General features: G+C 33.1%; 1 protein-coding gene across 1 annotated transcript; it reads left to right on the top strand.

The window, feature by feature from the left end:
- Positions 1-4,302: 4,302 nt before the first annotated feature.
- Positions 4,303-9,901, top strand: EMB2794 (Tetratricopeptide repeat (TPR)-like superfamily protein). Its single transcript, XM_090307756.1, is given in 5 exon segments — positions 4,303-4,617; positions 4,620-6,904; positions 6,906-7,225; positions 7,434-7,565; positions 9,433-9,901. Coding segments are annotated over 3 exon segments (2,352 nt in total). The 5' UTR covers positions 4,303-4,577; the 3' UTR covers positions 6,933-7,225; positions 7,434-7,565; positions 9,433-9,901.
- Positions 9,902-20,069: the final 10,168 nt, after the last annotated feature.

Genomic DNA, 20,069 nt, shown 5'->3' with positions numbered 1-20,069 from the left:
GTTTGATTGACACATCAATTGAAGTCAAATTCAAGAAGAAATATATTTAGATTTTGATTCCAACTTTATATTTTTCAGATTCATCCACCTATATATGTGCATTAATCTTGAAACGGGCATTTGTTGAATGAGAAATTTTTTACCAATCACAAGTTGCCACTTCTAAATTAATGACAAAATAATGACAAAATTCCAAATCATTAAATTTGGGCTCAATTAGGAGTTGACATATGTCCGAAACAAATTTCGATGATGCCACATGGTTTTATCATGACCGTTGAATCAGATAAGATTAATTTGGCCCAATTTGATATTATTATTTGGGTCAAAGTCCAACTAAGCCCAAAAATAGGCTGAATTTGACCCAAATGTCAAATCAGACCTAAATTCGATTAATTAGGCCCAAAGGCCAGACACATGGACCAACCAAGCCCAAGTTCAACTAATTGGGCTCAAAGGTCAGGCCCATGGATCAACCAAGCCCAAACCCACATGTGAACTCTATAAATAGAGAAACTCTCCTCATTTGGAGAGGTCGGCAATTTTATACTCCAAAGAGCTTATAGGGAATTCTCTACAATCAGAAGACTTCTTGATTCCTGAAGCTAACTACGCCTGAAGACTGAAGTCCTTCGAAGATGGAAGCATTCTAAAGACTGGAGTCCTTCGAAGATACAAGCATTCTGAAGACCGAAGTCCTTTGAAGATGCAAGTATTTTGAAGACTGAAGCCCTTTGAAGATGCAAGTATTTTGAAGACTGAAGCCCTTTGAAGATACAAATATTCTGAAGACTGAAGTCATTTGAAGATACAAGCAATTCTATATTCAGAGAGTCTAGAGAGAATTTAACAACAAGCAAAAGACTCTCAAGACTCCTGAAGTTACACTCCTAGAAGACGGAAGACCCTTAAAGACTGAAGTCCTTTGGAGATACAAGTATTCTTCCAAGACTTCAACTCCACGATCATCACGCGCTTCGCTTCCTCAAATCAAGTGTACGCATTCAACTGAGAGAGAATCAGAGGATCAAGTACTAGAGATTGAACTACATCGCATCAAATCAACTTCAACATCAACATCAACTTAAGTTCAACTCCACGAAACACGTTTCTCTGGAAGCCTCGTGCGAACACTAATCCTCCAAGAGGATCAACAAGCCTAAAGGTCGATCTTCCAAGAAAATCAACAAGTCCAAAGACCGATCCTCCAAGAAGATCAACAAGCCTAAGGGTCGATCATCCAAGAAGATCATCAGGCCCAGATCGACAAGCCCAAAGGCCGATCACCTAAGAAGATCAACAAGTCTAAAGGTCGATCACCTAAAAAGATCAATAAGCCCAAAGACCGATCACCCAAGAAGATCAACAAGTCCAAAAGCCGATCGTTTAAAAAGATCAACTAGCTTAAAGTTTATAGTTTATTTTGAAAGCATCAAAATACTGTATATTAGAGATTGTACTCACTTTCCACAAAATTAATACAAATACAAAGTTCAAGTTCCACGAAATTAATTTCTCTTGAAATCTCGTGTGAACAATTTTATTTGTCTAAATTCTTGACTAAGGTAAAATCAAACATCGAAGTGATGCTAATAAGTGATTTTTATTGGTCAGTATTAAAATGCTTTAAAAAAAATTCTCTCCACCAATAAATAAAACACTAAACAATCTTATCTTATTCTATATAAAAATAGATGGAAAAAATATAGTATTGCCGTTAATTATGAAAGTTAAAATATCGTAAAAAAAATAGATCCAATAATCAAGATAATGTGATTTTCTATCCTGCATTCTTTCAAATCAAGCATTATTTTTATCGAGAGTTTCTTGATTCCATGCATGAAAGTTGAAAGTTAGCCTCAGAAAGCTTATTACTTGTCAAATTTAAGAGGAAAAGCAAAGCTAGCTAGCATTTGTATTTTCAAATTTACACAAATTATAATAAATATCCCATCACTTTGTTTCTTTAGAAAAAAAATAATATTTACAGTTCTTTTACAAGTTACAATATTACTCTTAATCTTTCATAAACGTTTTAAGACTATCTTATAATAGGATTTCTTTAAAATATTGGATAAAAAATCGATGTGAATAATGTGAAGGTAATTGAAATGCTTGTTAGATTAAGTTTGAAAGAATGACATTAAAACACGTCGATTTTTGGACCGACATTATTATTATTTTTCTTCTCTAAAGATAAGTTTGAAACATTTATGAATGGTTAAGAGTAAAGTAATATTGCAATATTTTCTTTAATAGAAGAGTTTTTTTCAAATATAGAAAAATAAGTCAATTTATTTATAAATATAATAAAATGTCACGGTCTAACAATGATAGATATTGATAAACATATATCAGTTTCATTACGAAAATATTTTCAACAGTTTTACTATTTAAAATAATTATTTTTAGAAAAGTGAAGTTTATGGGTATTCTTTTTTATATGTAATGCAGTCTAAAAATTTAATGAGATTAAAAAGGAATTTTGATCGGAGGTTTTCTAGAGAAATTAATTAATTAGTTATGCAGACCTGAAAATGGTAGCTTGATTAATTTGGCTCTTATTAAGAGAATGCTTGAAAACTAAACTAATAAAAAAAAAAAAAAAGTGATTTTCCAAATTTTGTTTTTGTTATTCTTTTTAGAATTTGATAAAGATTTCAAGTATTTGAATTAACAAAAGTGAAATTCAATGGTATTTTTTTCCCCCTTTTTTTGGAATCACAAATACAGAAATAAATTTAGAGTAAAAAATGATAAACCAACACAAAAATAGAATTATGTTATTTTAGTACAACAACTGCGGCATCAAAGATAAGGATCATGAAAGTATCCCAATTATTGTCAAGCTAAATTCACTTTGACCAAAACAATTAGGTTAAAGTGCATATACCGTGCTTTGAAAATTCTAACCCTATGTAGAGCATGTTTCCTGATTGAATATTATAAGATAAAGTATCATTTTGATCTTTATACTTTGAAGTATGTTTAACTTTAGTCTCTATATTTTTAGTTGTTCAATTTTAGTCTCCATACTTTCAATAAATCTTAAATTTAGTCCATAAAGTTAATTTTAATCCAAATTTATTAAATAATAATAATAAGTTTCATGCAAAAAAAAATTGTGAATATATTTTCAAAGTTTGTTGTAAAAATACTAATAGATAATAAAAAGTATTTTTAAAAACCAACAACAAACTAGCTTTGAGGCTAGCGGTGTTAAAAAAAAATCTAATTATCCAAAAAACCTGATTAATCCAACCAAATTCGTACGATTTTGGGTTGGATTTGGTTGAAATAAATGAAAATTTTATAGATTGGGTTGGTTCATGGATCCACAAAAACAATTTGGACCAATCCGAACTTATTATCAATTCTAAAAAATGTACTTATGATACAATTATATATGCACTATTTATTATAAATTTTATTCAATTTCATAATTTTTTGGATAATTTATTCTCTAACAAATCCTAAACATAAATTTTAACTTTGGAAAGAAAAAAAAATCATAATATAGATTGAAATTGAGTTTCTAATCTTGATTCAATATATAAAGTAATAAAATAAAGTTTTTACATATTAAAATTTTACTTATTTTTAAAACAAAATTTAAATAAATAACTAAAGTAATACGAACCAACCCAACCCATATATTTCGTGGAATTGGGTTCATTTAGTAAGAGTTATTTGAGTGGAATGAATTTACAATTTGAACAATTAGATTGCGTCTAAAAAGTATTTTAACCAACTCAACCCAACTTATGAACACTCATATTTTGAGCTAATATTAAGATTTATCGAAAGTATAAAAATAAAATTGAACAATTGAAAATATAGAGACTAAAATTAATTAAACCTCAGAGTATATGAACCAAAATGATATTTTAACCAATATTATAGTTATTCTACAAAGATTTAATTGCACTAGGACTAGGGAGCAATTTTGAGAATAATAATTAAATGTATAGCGATAATTTTTTAAAAATTACAAATATAGCTAAATTTATCAATGACAGACTTTATCACGAATAGACTCTTATTATTGATAGATTTATACATGCAACATAGTTATCACTAATGATTTTGAGAGCTGAATCTAAATTTGGTTGTATCTACGAATTCTTTTATATTGTGATATATATATTTGTTAATAGTTTAGGCATAATTGTTAAATTTGCAAATTAATTACCTTTACAAAAATAGGTTTAAAAGAAGTTTGAGCGGGAAGCCGAGCAGGCCCAAGTTCCGGACTTTCAGAGCCTGCAACCAGGACGCCAATGGCCCAAGCAAATCTGGGTTAGGCTTAGGTAGGGCAACTTCAATTCCCTAATTGGGTTTCGGCCATTCTCATTTCTTTGTTCATTGATTCAGGTTCAATCAACGAGACTCGGTCTGATCATTTCCAGATTCTCTTCCGCCTTTTTGAATTTCGCTGCGATCGATTGCGGCAGTCCCAACCCTCAACCGGTTCGATTCGAATCGTAGTGACACGTTTGGTAACCTATGGCCATAAACCCTAAAAACCTTACGACTTGTGGAGTAGTTTAACATGAGCATCAATTGCTTTAAAGAAGATGAAGCTTTCCGTTGAGCTTCTTGCCTTTTCTTCACTCCTCAAGCGATGGTACTCTTCTTTCGCACTCTTTTCCACATTAGTCGCAGAGCTTCTTACCGAGTAATCTCTTTATCTTCTAATTCTTCGCATCCGGATTGCCTTTCTTTCAATGTATTTAATTCCTTATCATCCTTAACATCAATAAATGCTTGTTGCATTTCTCGTCCTTTTTTCTGGTTCACTAGCTTTCTTTGTATATTTCGGCTCCCTTTTGTTAGTTGCTCGAATGCAAAAAATTCATTTGAATTTTTGGACATTGGTTCCCTTCGTATAATCATACGACAAGACCTCTGGAACGATCCTAAGATTGTTATTTTATTTGATTCAGCACTAGCGCCCATCTGGGTCTCTAAGGTTTTAGTTGAACTGAAAGAAGATCCGAAATTAGCTCTTAAGTTCTTCAAATGGGCTGGAAGCCATATTGGTTTCCACCATACTACCGAGTCTTACTGCATTGTAGTTCACATGCTGTTTCGTGCGAGAATGTATACAAATGCCCACGATATTGTTAAAGAAATGATTGTGAAGAGCCGCATCGACGTAGGTTTTCCAGTTTGTAATATATTTGATGTTTTATGGTCGACTAGGAATATTTGTATGTCAGGGCCAGGAGTCTTTGACGTTTTATTTAGTGTTTTGGTAGATTTGGGTATGCTTGAGGAAGCTAATGAATGTTTCTCTAGGATGAGGAACTTTAGGACTTTTCCCAAAGCACGTTCTTGCAATTTTCTTTTGCATAGATTATCAAAGTCAGGCAATGGACAGTTGGTGAGGAAGTTTTTCAAGGACATGATTGGGGCTGGGATTGCACCTTCAGTTTTTACCTACAATGTAATGATAGACTACTTGTGCAAAGAAGGGGATTTGGAAAACGCTAGACGTTTGTTTGTTCAAATGAGGCACATGGGCTTTTCTCCAGATGTTGTCACATATAATTCTTTGATTGATGGCTATGGCAAGGTTGGTTTATTAGAAGAAGCTGTGTATTTATTTAATGAAATGAAGGATGTAGGTTGTGTTCCTGATGTAATTACCTATAATGGGTTAATCAATTGTTTTTGCAAGTTTGAGAAGATGCCTCGAGCTTTTCATTATCTCTCTGAGATGAAGAACAATGGGTTAAAACCAAATGTTGTAACCTATAGCACATTGATTGATGCTTTTTGCAAGGAGGGAATGATGCAAGGTGCCATCAAACTTTTTTTTGATATGAGAAGGGTTGGTCTTTTACCTAATGAATTCACTTACACTTCTCTGATTGATGCCAATTGTAAGGCAGGTAATTTAACAGAAGCATGGAAGTTGTCCAACGATATGTTGCAAGCAGGAGTTAATTTAAATATAGTCACTTATACAGCCCTAATGGATGGCCTTTGTGAATATGGAAGAATGATGGAAGCAGAAGAAGTGTTTAGGTCAATGCTGAAAGATGGAATATCTCCCAACCAGCAGGTTTACACTGCATTGGTTCATGGCTATATTAAGGCGGAAAGAATGGAGGATGCAATAGAAATATTGAAGCAAATGACAGAATATAACATCAAACCAGATTTAATACTCTATGGCACCATTATTTGGGGTCTCTGTAGTCAAAGCAAACTTGAAGAAACTAAACTTATTATTAAAGAAATGAAAAGTCGGGGTATTAGTGCAAATCCTGTTATATACACAACAATTATCGATGCTTATTTTAAGGCTGGAAAAAGCTCTGATGCAATAAATCTTCTTCAGGAGATGCAGGATGCAGGTGTTGAGGCTACTGTTGTAACCTACTGTGTACTAATTGATGGTTTGTGCAAAACAGGTCTGGTTGAACTGGCAGTTGATTATTTTGGTAGAATGTCCAATCTTGGTTTACAACCTAATGTTGCTGTGTATACGGCCCTCATTGATGGTCTTTGTAAAACTAATTGCATTGAATCTGCCAAAAAGTTGTTTGATGAAATGCAATGTAGGGGTATGACCCCGGATATAACAGCTTTCACTGCTCTAGTTGATGGAAATTTGAAGCTTGGAAATCTTCAGGAAGCTTTGGATTTGATTAGCAGAATGACAGAATTAGCTACCGAGTTTGATTTGCATGCTTATACTTCCTTGGTTTCGGGATTTTCTCAATGTGGTGAGCTGCATCAAGCGAGGAAGTATTTTAATGAGATGATTGAGAAGGGCATACTTCCCGAGGAGATTTTATGTATATGTCTACTGAGAGAGTATTACAAGCTTGGAAAGCTGGATGAAGCCATTGAAATGAAGAATGAAATGCAAAGGAGGGGTTTAATTACTGAAAAGTGCAGCCATGCAGTTACCAGTCTAAAAACTTGAAAGGGAGATCCAATCTGATCATCTTTGTTGTCTGGAAGCCGAGCTTGTACTTTAATTGAAAGCACATGTGGTATTTATTCAGAATTCATTGTTATGACGACCCAAGAAACCCACCTTTCAAATGCATTCCATGTTTGACGAGAAGAACTTGCAGGCCATGTGTGATGTATCTGATGTTGATTTTGGAAGCTAGATAAGATACAGGTTTCTAGTCTCTAAATGATGATACCTGCAGGAAAATCCCATCATGTCATGCGTTTCTGTGATCATCAATCTTCTATAAATGTAAGTGACAATCTTTCTCATTCTCTTCCTCCTTTTCCCAAAAAAGAATAATTTTTTTAGATATGAGATTCGTGTATGGAACTTTTGAGAGTATTAGCCTTTTATACGAGATTGAAAGTGATTACTTTTTCTTCAACGATTATTCATGGTGCATCCATCCTGCATGTCTTCTGTCGACTAATTTGGCATGTGGGTTTCCACTTTCCAGGTCTAAGGATTCCAGTGGTACGATATTTTGATTTCCATGGAATCATTCTAGTGAAAATTCCTATCTGTTATTCTTGCGGATGGAAGCATATTCATTCAAGTTTGAAGCTCTGCATCACTCATAATGAGCAAGGTGTTAACTTGACTCTTCATGCTTGTTTATTTTTGAAATTTGATGTTCAGCTCTGTAAGCATGTGGTCACTATGGAATGGGTGAAATTATAAAGAAAAGCTGCCTCTTCTCATGGGACTGGAGGTTCTCACAGGAACCAATTTTTCTGTGCCGTTCTTCCTTTCCTTGCGGCATAAACTACTACAAGTTTTGGGTTGTCTACTCTCCTCCATTGAGGACTGTAGGTTCTTATGGAGATTATTGACAACATTAAACCTGATCCTAGAGAGTCTCTTTGAGATGCATCCTTGATTATTTCCAGTTGTTTTTGAGCATTTCCTTACTTGCAGTTTTCATGAATGATTGTAGTTTTTGCCAACAAATCTTCCTAGGGTGGCAAAATTCCTTTGAAATTCAGAACATTCCTCCGATGATCTCATTCTCTCAATTCTATGAATACACCAAGTTCACCAACAACATGATTCATAGGAGGAAATCCCAGTTATTTTCTTCCTTAAATTTATGGTGATTAAACCTTAGTTGTCTTCTTCCTTAAATTTGGCGATTACCACTCTGGTGAAGCTGCCAATCATTTTCATTTATTACATGTTTGCTCACAAATGCAGGACCTCTCTCTTTCCTTGTTTGGCTCTTTAGATTGTTTGCCTAAGAGCATGAGCGTAAGTGGGTAGGTTTTTGGTCAACAATTTCCAAATTTACATGTCAACACAGGATAAATTGAAGAGCAATAGTACACCAAGATATTTTAAGAAAACCGAACAGATCAAGCCAATGAACTAGAATCCCCATCTGAAATCGACAAACCCAACTGCAGGGTCCAGGCCAGTCAATCAAATATATGAAATCCAACATATTGAAATATTTGCGGTTTTGAAACTGTACAGAGTCGAATAGGTTGACACCAGTACATGGGTCCTTAGCCTGTAGTTGGGTGGACTATTGTACAGCTTTTCATCCGTTCAGAAAAATATGAAGGTCTTTTAACTCTAATAGAGGGGATTATAGGGCTCTTTTGGTTACGGTAATATTCTTGTATCCTGTTGTAGTTGGAGTTCTATGGAATTTTTATGGCCATTCTACTACTAACATGGTTAGTAACTGGACAAGCTTTTGTAGTTTCAGTTGATTGGGGGCTTGAAAGATGCTTTTATATTTCTCCCCTTGTAAAATTCTTTACTAGAGTAAAACTCAGTGACTCCCCCACCCCCCTCGAATGATAGTTTCCTTCGGGAATAAGGGGACACGTCTCTGTGGTATTTATATTTTAAAATTTTTATATACCTTGAAGTAGTGTATTTTAGTTATCTTTCTTAAACACTGTAATTACTCTTATGTGGTTGTTCACTTGTTCTTATTTCTATTTCTAGACAGTTTTTTACAGCATTATGAATGTGGTGAAAGGAAAGCTACTTGACTTATCACTTAAGAAGGTTATAGGCTTATAGCATCGGTTAGGCATTTCAAAGGTGGTTCCCCATTTCAATTTGTTGAGTGAACTGGTTATCAGTACAAGCTTCACTTCTATGCAGTGATGTTTGGCACATCCATCCATTTAAGTTGAATAGAAGCAACAACTTAGATGTGCCTCATTACCATAGTAATACTTGACTTAACAATGACTTGCAAAAGCTTCAGAGTTTGGTTCCCATTTCATGTCTGTTTGTTATCCATCGTCAGGAGCCGTAGTGTAGGGAACAAAATTCGGTATGGATGCCCAAGAGCAGAGCTTAGGTACATAGAGAAATTTACATCATTGTTCTGATCACTTAAATATTTGTTAGATTTATTATGGCATGTATATATCTGTTTTACTATTGATGCCACAGGGTGAACGATTTCATAGAATGTGTTTCTTTGAATTTCTCAGGTGGTTGGTTTGGGAGAGAGCTTATTTTGGCACATCAATTGTAGAAGGAAGCATTCATGTTGATGGCTGCCATATCGGCACACGTTGGGAGTTTCAAGTGTTGTATGATTCTGACTTGTTTGGCTCCTAATATATAAATGTAAGTCCCAAATTTCAAGAGTTCTGGAAGGAAGAAGCTGCTAGCTGCACAATAATTTGTTGTAGCCTTGCAGAATGAAGCCTAGAAAGGTTAGGTGATATGTACTGATTCTCCATGTTAAAAAATCTCCACATGATTTTAAGAAAAAAGCAGAAGAGAAAGAGTAGAGACATAAAGAATAGTGTTGTTATTGGTAAAAAACTGTAAACAAGAAACAGGAAGGTTCCAACTTTAATAATACTCTTTTACATAGTGTCGTTTATCGGTTGCATAAAACACTGAACCAAAAAACTTCAATTTTAGAAATTGTGGGTGTATATGTTAACCGTTGATATGTTTTGATCTTGCGAACTATCTAATGTAGTACATGTTTTGACGGGATTTTGAAATTTGATTATTCACTTTTATACTTTTATATGCAATTTTCATGTGGTTAAAATTGGTTCTGAATGATTAAAATCATGTTTTGCAATGATTTTGGAATTGACAAAAGTGATTTTAACCATTTGAAGATCACTGGCAAATATGTCCTTAGAGTGTATTTGGGTTGGGTAGGTTTTTTAAGTCCACTTGGTGTTTGATTGATCGATTAAAAAAAAAGTGAGTTAAACCCATCGTTTTACTCCTAAAAAATCCATTCCTAATAATGTTTATTTTCAGTCATTTCTCTCCTAACTCTCCTATGGCGTTTCTCTTTTCTTCGTCTATCGCTTCACATTTCTTTCATTTTTATCTCTTCCATCGTCTCTCTTCTTTATCCGATTATTAACATCCTCTTCGTCTCCTTTGCTTCTCTTCCTCTGATTGTCTCTTCTTGTTCGGCTTTTGCTTTTTGCAAGGAAATTTTGGTTCACGTCTACTTTTTTTTTTTTTTCGTTCATGTCTACTTTTGGGAGTTTTGTTGTTGTTTTTTTTTTTTTTTTTGAGATCTACTTTCCTTTGGAGTTCTTTATTCGGATTTACTTTTTCTGGAATTTTTTTCATGGGTTTTGGATATGTAGATCTATAGGGTTTTGCGTGGTTCCTTGGATTTTTTGGGATTCAATTTTATGATTATGTGTGATTTTTTTCTTGGATTTTTAAAAAAAATTTCTTGGTTTTTTCGTGGGTTTTCATTTTTTTTTTGTAGGTCTCCTCTTGTCGCTTCAACAATGAATGTCCCTTGTCATTTTTTTTTGCTCTTCCTCAAATTTATATAATTTTTTTCTTGTAGGGTCCAAATCAATTACACATTTCCACATTTCATTCCCAATTAGTTTAAGGTTTGTTGGTTTTATGTTTAGAGGTTATAAAAACTTTAACACTTTGTGTAAAAAATGCTCATGAAGTTTCAAAAGTTTCAAAAATACACTTGAACTTTTAAAAAGAGTTCAAAAAGATATCTTTGTCATTAGTTTTGGATGAAAATCGTTAAAGTTTTGTTTAAAAAATACCTTTGAACTTGCGAAATATTTAAAAAATACCTTTAACTTAATAAAAGTTAAAAAATACCTCAACCGTTAGCATTTGAACAAAAATTATTAATTCCTTGTGACAAAAAATGATTTTAAAAATAAAAAATTGAAAAAAATGCCCCGAACAATTTGCTTGAAGTTTTCTTAAGTTTGAAAAGAATTAATTTTAAAATAAATTTTATAGGTATTTTTATTTTTTCAATATACGTTTTCACACGAGGTTTTCGGAGAAACTTGTTTCGTGGAATTTGAACTTTGTATTTGTATCAATTTTAGTATAGCAAGTACAATTTCTAACATAATAATTTTTTGATGTGTTCAAAATAAACTTTAATATTTAAACTGGGATGATCAGTTTTTGGGCATGTTGACCTTCTTAGATGATTGACTTTTGGGCTATGATCGACTTTTTGGCTTTTTGATATTCTTGGATGATCGACTTGGAGTGTAGAGTTTTTTTACAACAAATGAGGAGAGTTCCTCTATTTATAGAGGTCTCTGGTGGCGTGGGCTTGGGTTTGGTTGGTCCATAGGTCTGGCTTTTGGGTCTGATTAGTTAGACTTGAGTCTGATTGGTCCATGACCTTGACCCTTGGGCTTGATTGATTCATGGGCTTGACCTTTGGACTCAATTAGTTGGATTTGAAATATCAAATTGGGTTAAATTAATCTGATTCAATGGTCTAAAATCACGTGGCGTCATCGGACTTTATTTTCAACTTCAATTTGGACACATGTCAACTCCTAATTGGTTCCAAATTTGATGATTTAGAATTTCGTCATTAATATAGTGAATGACGTGGTAATATGCGATCGGTCCAAAATTTCTCATTCAACAAAAAAAATTATGTGTATATATGGGTTGATGAATCTTGAAAAATATAATGTTGGAATCGAAATACAAATATATCTGTTCTTGAATTTGATCTCAATTGATGTGTTAATCAAACTATGAATCTAGTACATAAATTTAACTCGAATTTGGTATAGAATTTGGAATATGACAAAATCTTAATTTGAGATTTTACCCCAATTTGATTTGGAAGGAGGATAAGAACCTAAATTTAGATAAATTTGATATACAAATTGGAAAATGTCCAAATTTAAATTTTACATCCATTTGAGATTTTCTCCTTAATTCAATTTGACTTGAGGATAAAAAGTTTAAATTTGGATGATTTAGATTTAGGATAAAATTTGAAATATACCTAAATTTTAATTTGACATTTTATCTACAATTTAATCTCAAAGTTGAACAATTTGATTTTGAATAAAAATTGGAATATGGCCAAATTTTAACTTGAGGTTTTATCCACAATTTAAATTTAATTTTGAATAAAATTTAGAACATGTTCAAATCTTGCTTGGAGATAAATTTGAGGTCGAAATCTAAAAAAATCAAATTAAATAGGACCTTAATTTGATTTTTTTAAAAAAATAATTTGAAATTAGAATAAAATCAAATTAGTAAATCTAATAAAATCTAATAATTTAAATCAAATCTTTATTTAATTTAGATTTCCTAATTTGTCACGGAATTTGGTAGAACCTCTATACATAGGACTCCGAACCCTATAGTATCCTCATCCCTTCTTCTTCTAAGCTTTTCTTTTTCTCTCTCTTTTCTTTTCTCTTTTCCATTTTCTCTCTTTTTTCTTTTCTTTTTTCTTTTCTTCTCCTTTTTCGTTTTTTTCAATTTTTTTTCCTTTTCTCTCTCTCTCTCTCTTATTCTCCTTTTTTCTACATTCCCTTTTTTTTACACTTAAATCCCATTTTTATTATTTACTTCTAACTCCTTCTTTCTTCTTTTAATCTCGGAGGATTTCCTTTTAAAATTTACTAACTTGCCCCATTGACTTTTTTTTACTGCTACGAACAGGACGGGAGGTAGTTTGGGTTTTTGCAAGCACAACCTCAGTCTGTGACCTATCGATTTTGTTTTAAGTGTCGTCAGCTTCAAGAGTTAGGGTGTCTTCTGATTATTGGGAGAATTCTCTATAGGTCCTCTGGAGTGTAGAATTTTTAACCTTAACAAATGAGGAGAGCTCATCTATTTATAAAGTTTTCTGGTGGGTCTCGTGGCTTGGGCTTGGCTGGTCCATGGGCCTGACCCTTGGGCTCGATTAGTTGGACTTGGGCTTGGTTGGTCCATGGGCTTGACCTTTGGGCCCAATTAGTTCGATTTGGGCCTGATTTGACATTTGGGTCAAATTCAGCCTATTTTTGGGCTTAGTTGGACTTAATCTACATAATAATATCAAATTAGGTCAAATTAATCTTATCTGACTTAACGATCATGATGAAACCACTCATCAAAATTTGTCTTCAACTTCAATTTGGGACACATGTCAACTTCTAATTGATTCCAAATTTGATGATTTAGAATTTCTTCATTAATTTAGTGAATGATGTGTCAATTTGTGATTGGTCCAAAATTTCTCATTCAACAGGTACTCTCATATTTCTCTTAATTTTTCAATTCTTAGCTTACACCAATTTTCTCAACAACCAAAATAAAAACCAAAATTTTAAGTTAAAACATAAAATACCACAAAATTCCATAATCAAAATCTCATCTTTTTTATTTGATTATTTATTATTTTGGTATGTTTCAAGTGTAGAGTTTGATTTTGGAATTTTGGTAAACAAATTAAGAAAAAACCATCTATTTATGGTATACAAGTTTAAAAAGAAAATAATATTTGATAAAAGTTTCAATAAATATTTGGTAAAAATTATTTTAAGAAAAAAAATGTTTATGGTAAACAAGTTTAAAAAAAGTATATTAAATTAAAATGAAACTAGTTGGTAAATAAAATTAAAAAAGTAAATAGTTTTTGTCATAACAAGGTTAAGAAAATAGGTGCATAGTTGAAAATCAATCAACAATAGCAAAGCAAAAAAAGTAAATAATAATAATAATAATAAAGACACACACACAAACAAACAAAAAAGGTAACCAATCTCATTTTCAAAAACTGCATCAGATACCTCAACTCAACTCAACTCTGCACACCAAACACAAACATTATGACTCAACTCAACTTAACACCCCATATACAGACAATAATTACCAACTCATTTCAACTCTTGAGTAAACTTTGAATACTGAATAAGTTATCTTGAGTAAGCTTTGAATACAATTTCTTCACTCAATATACATTATGGAAAAAAATATTTCTGGAGTTTGTAATTGAGAAGTTCTTCTAAATTTTAGAGGGTGTTTGAGGTGAGGAGATAAGATGAGAAGAATTGAGATATGAACTCAACTCATTGGTTGAGAGATTTATATGTCATTGACATTTTATACCATGTCCACTAACAGTGCACTCAGCCTTCAATTCCACCAATGCCTCGTTGTTCAACTTCGATGACCACCTCTGACAATCAAACTCCGACAATCCCCTCCAACAGCCAATTTTGGCCACCGCATACGTCTAACTTTGGCAACATTCAACCATCACTGTTGAGGGCCAATTATGACAATCTCCAATGGCGGCCAATCTACCAACTTCGACGACCATTGTTTTAAATTGTGACTACTACAAATTTGAGCTTTGTTAACACTTTTTTTTTAAAAAATTTTTTATTGACGCTTATGACACAAAACCATCAATAAAACTTTAATTTGAAGTTTAAAAATAACTATTAATTTTAAAATAATATAAGATATCAATAAATGTTTATATTTAAGTTGATGCACAAAATTGACAATAAAAACACGTTGACACAAAAGTACGTAAGTTCTATCAAAACTAGGGATGTCTAATTTTCCTATGGGGACGGGGCCTCGCGGGACCACACCCCGAACGGGGCTGGGTACCTCGATTAGGCGGGGAATGGGGGAGGGAGTGGGGAAAAAAATTCTCCATGAGCTAAACAGGAACGTGGACGGGGAATGCATTCCCCGTCCTCACCCCTGGCCCTGGCCCCGTTCCCCATTCCCGTCTCGATTAACTTTTACATATTTATTTAGTATAGTTATTTAATGTTATGTTATTATTATTATTATATAAATATTACATTTAAATTTCAAATTTGACTATTTATTGGGAAAGATAATGAATATGTTTAAATTGAATGTTTAAATTTGGATTAATATGTGAAAATTTTGATTTATATTTATTTATTTCTACTAAAAAATTAATTCATTTTTTTGGGCCAAAATTGAGTAATTTATCTTTAAATTCAAATTGTCATCTAAAACAAACCATAATAAATAATTTAATAATAAATAATTTAGTGATAAAGTTAATTATTTAATTAAAATTTGCTCACATTAATGATTTAAATTAATTGATTTTTTTCTAAAAAAAAATAACGGAAAAAAATCCCCGCGAGGAATCCGTCCCCGTGAATTCCCCGTGGGGAATCCCCGCCCCGATCCCTGTGGAAAATTTTATGGGGATGGGGAATGAAATGGGGAACGGGGAAGAGGATGGGGAATGACTCAAAACGTTGAATTTTCAGTTTTTTTTTTTTATTAGTTCATAATATTTTATAGTCAATATTGATAGTAATTTAACATCAATAAAATCACTTTTATCATGTAAGAAATAAAACAAACTTTTATGTAAAAACACTTTTGAGAAAAAAATGTTAGACACATAAATGTTTTTATTTTAAAAAGTTTTTTTTTAATCAAAATGATTTAACTAGAAATGTCACATGCACAAAATTTTTAAATGATGAATTAAATTAAAAAATTGAAAAACATGATTAAAAGTAAACCCTAAATCCCATTTTCCAAAACTCTCAATAGCACATGTGTACTTAAAAAAGAATAAAATGAAGTGTAATCTATAGTTTATTGAAAAATATATGTAGCATTATTGAATAAAAAATGTTTCAGACAAAAAGTAACCATCATAAAAGCAGATTTTTTATATAAGAAAAAATACACCAGTTACCCCTAATATTTGAACTCAACACACCAAAGACCCAAATATACAGACATATGACCTCCAGACATATGAACTCAACTTAGCATACCAAACAACCCCTTAATGTTCTACCAAAATGGTTAAAATACTCACCCTATCTTCATTGCCGCTGCTGGTAGTTACTGACGATCATCGCCACCTAGACGTTGGTAACAACTAACACCCCCTGTCGTCGACTACTTTGTCGACTACCCATGAAGAATAATATCCCTTAAAATTAGTTGAGTTATATGTAAGTTGAATTGTTAAAATCTTAGAGATAAATTTATATATAAAACTATTAGTGATACTTTTTAAAAAAAGAAACTTACCCACCAAAATAACGCGTAAAAATTTGAGGTTCTAATATGTGAATCACTTAAAAGTACGTTCAAGAGGTTAATAACTATTGGTACATGGTTATGGGTGATTATAGACCAAAGAGCATAATCGACATGTAGCGAAAACAGAAACAACAAAATCAATAAGATAGCATGACTTGGACTGAAAGTGTTAACTTAGGACCAAAATGGCTTAGAAGGCCAAAGCCAGTGTGTTTGGCTTTGGCCAAGGACGATGTTGAGCCTCATAAAATGCCTAATGAGGCATGCCTCACACATGCCTTGGCCCAAAAGATCATCTTAGGCCCAAAATATAGTTAAAAGAAGGTTTTCGACCTCGGTTGACCCTAGCAAAATACCAAAAAGATCACGCCCCTCGATGCCCCAATTTAATGAGTCAAAGAATAATCCTAATGCAACTTCAAAGATCCTAAAAGGAAGGATCTAAGTTAACTATAGATATGTCCACAGGGTAGGGAGGTGTGGGGACAGGGATGGGGAAGGCTTCCCCGTTCCCATCATCGCCTCCTATTTTAATCCCCATCCCCGCTAAATTTTCCGCGGGGAAAACACAGGTATCAAGTTTCCCGTAGGGAAAAATTTCCTATTTATTTTTTAAAATTTTTTTTAGCCATTTATTTCAATTTATTCTCAACCAAATAAAAGTTCCAAAACTTTCTATATTAAATGGTCATTTCGTTATGAAATCTATTGCTTAAAAAAATAATATTTAATATTTAATTTGTAAAAGATATAATTAAATTGTTTAGTATTCATAATTTCTCAAAGTTAAAAGTAAATATTACAACAACATATTCAAGTTTTCACCTTAAAGTGTAATTTGAATAGTATGTAGTTGACATACAAGTGGATCGTGTTCAAGTAATAACCTAAAAAGATCTACAGTACATGGATAAGGCTGGGTGTCTTATCTTGGTAACACTGTGGATACGGCCCACTTTGTAAGTATTACAAATGTTGTAAGTATTACAAACGATTTGATCCAAATCGTTCATGTGGAGATATATGAGTGAGGTATCCTATGCAATGAGTTTGTATAAGACCAGACCACAAAATATACAATCTCTCTTTGTAACACCATTAACTGAAGAGATTAAATATTTCATATGATGACTATGTAAATCTATCTTAATCATGATTGAGTTATGAACTCCTTGTTTGGATGTATGCCCTAAAGCCTCATAGTTATATGTTATTTGAATCAATAGTTGATTATTTTTATATGCCATAATCTATTATACAAAGATCCAAGATTATCTGATGTGACTTAAACATGTATGTGGAGACATAAAAGTGGACCATGTTTAAGTGATAATTTAAATGGTCTGTAGTATGTGGATAAAGTTGGGTGCCTTATCTTGGTAACACTATTGATACGACCCATTTTGTAATTGTTATAATTATTATAAAGTGTTATAAATGATCTGATTTTGATCATTCATGTAGAGATATGATGTGGAGATATGTGAACGGGGGTATTCTATACATAGTTTGTATAAGATTGGACCACGAAATGCAGTCTCTCTTTATAATGTCGTTACTAGAAGAGATTTATATTTCACCAGGATGACTATAGATGACTGGACCTGAATCCTGAATGAGTTGTGAATTTCTGCCTATAAGAGCGGTCCTTTGATTTGTATGGGTGAGAGTGTCAAATTTGCTGACTTAATAAGCCTACCATTTTGGGGATTCGTCGGATTAGGGAGCTAGAAACACAACTACACAAGAAAGAATTCATTATTTCCTTATTGTTAAGGTAAGTAGATAAATTGCTCCCTTAAGAGCTGATTCCGGGGCTTGAACAATGTGGCCCCTTACCTTCTTCTGGCCCATGAGGGGTTCAGTTATAGTTGGACTATGACTAGTTGTTCATTAGAGGGATTAGTAGTACTTAAAGAGTTAAATGTGGGGTAAAATGGTAATTTTGACCCAATTGTACTTACGAGCAATTTTTTAAGGGTCAAAGCACTATTGATTGGTTATATCCAATGGACTCAGAAATATATTTATAGTGCAAAAAGTGTAGTTGTCAGTCTTTAGTGGAGTGACCGACAGTTAATGAAGGCTGATTAATTTAATTAAATAATTAAATTAATTAATCAAATATCATTGGTGAAGGATATCGGACATGAGGATTTCCATGAGTAGCAGAATAATCGTTGCAAATTTCATTCGTATATGAACATTAACAATTACAATCAAGAAACGGAAACTAACTGGTCATGTATATGATGAAATTATAGCATGTTTTACTAAGATCAAGGGATAGAATTACACATACCTTTGAAGACTCATCTTTAACACCCTTGATCACAAACACTCGAACAACCAGCAAGACTGCAAACCTGAATGCTCGAACATTACGACCACTACACAACACGATCACAGCGACTACAAACTCAACGTTCTCCAACATCACAAACACAACGAACTCCAAGACCATGAACACAACGAACGACCTCCAATAAACCTCAACTATGTCGAGCTGAGTACGAAACTACCACAATGGCTACCTTGGTATTCTCAGTGTGAGAATCCAAAAGTGTGGGCTCTGTGTGGACTTGGTTAGAGGACAAGCCTGGAGGAAATACAATCGTGTAAATGATTGAGCAAGTGGGAGATGACAAGTCTATCGTATAGACGATGCCTAATCATTTAACAGAAGCTATGTGATCTTTTAACAAAAGCTCCACGATCGTTTAGCTAGTCGGCCAGCTGAGTGACTATCGTGTAGAGTCACTCCACGATCGTCTAGTCTCTCTTCAACTACCGTTTAGTGAATCCAATTCACTTGATAGTTACTGTGAGTAATTTTTTAGAATAGAAATCTCAATTCAACAACTACAAAATTTAGAAAAACATTTTTTCTTTTATCTCACGATTACCATGAAACCACCAATAACCTCTCACTCAATTGATTATTAGAGAAAAAGAGATAATTATCCAATAATTAATATTATTATAAATATATATGATAACCAACTTACCATACTACATTTATAACCTATAGTTTTAATATTTGATCTCATGAAACATATAAACCATAACTTTTTTTCTATTCCATGGTTCTTAATGTAATCTCATTTACATTAATCTTCCACTTGATGTATCTCATACATCACACTGATTATATCATATATAATCGAATTACCTCTTGTCTATTTGAACATTTCAAATTAACACCAAGAATTAATCCTCAACTTGAATCTATTGAGCTACCAAGGAGACCTTATGGATCTGGAGCTCGAAGCTCCAACAGTACGTGAATAACTAACTAAACTCTTTAGTCACGGGATCCACCATCCGTTAGCTACCAGGCACTCCACTAAAGATCGATAGTTGAACTCTCCTTACCACAAATATATTATGTGTCCATATCAACCAATCAATAATGCGATAACCCTTCCCAGATCGCTTGTAAGTACAGCTGGGCCAATAACCGTTATGCCCCTGTAGTTACATCTAACTCCTTAAGTACCACTGATCCCTCTAATGAACATAAGTCATAGTCCTACTATAACTGAGTCCTCTCTTCCAAAGCGAATTCGTGGCCACTATGTTCAAGATCCAGTATCAGTCCATAAGGGAGCAATCTATCTACTTATCCCTGCTTCGGGGAAGGAGTGAATTCCATCTTGTGTAACTGAGTTTTCAGCTCCCAAAACAGACAAGTCCCCAAAAAGGTAGGCATGTTGAGTTGGCAATCTAGTCACTCTCACCCATACTAATCAAAGAACCGTCCTCAAAGGCAGAAGTT

The sequence above is a fragment of the Benincasa hispida genome, chromosome 12, assembly GCF_027475165.1.
Source record: "Benincasa hispida cultivar pf3 chromosome 12, pf3_genome.v1.1, whole genome shotgun sequence".
In the NCBI taxonomy this organism is placed as follows: domain Eukaryota; kingdom Viridiplantae; phylum Streptophyta; class Magnoliopsida; order Cucurbitales; family Cucurbitaceae; genus Benincasa; species Benincasa hispida.
Note: the sequence above shows the minus strand (reverse complement) of the source record. Positions and strands in the feature narration are given on the sequence as shown.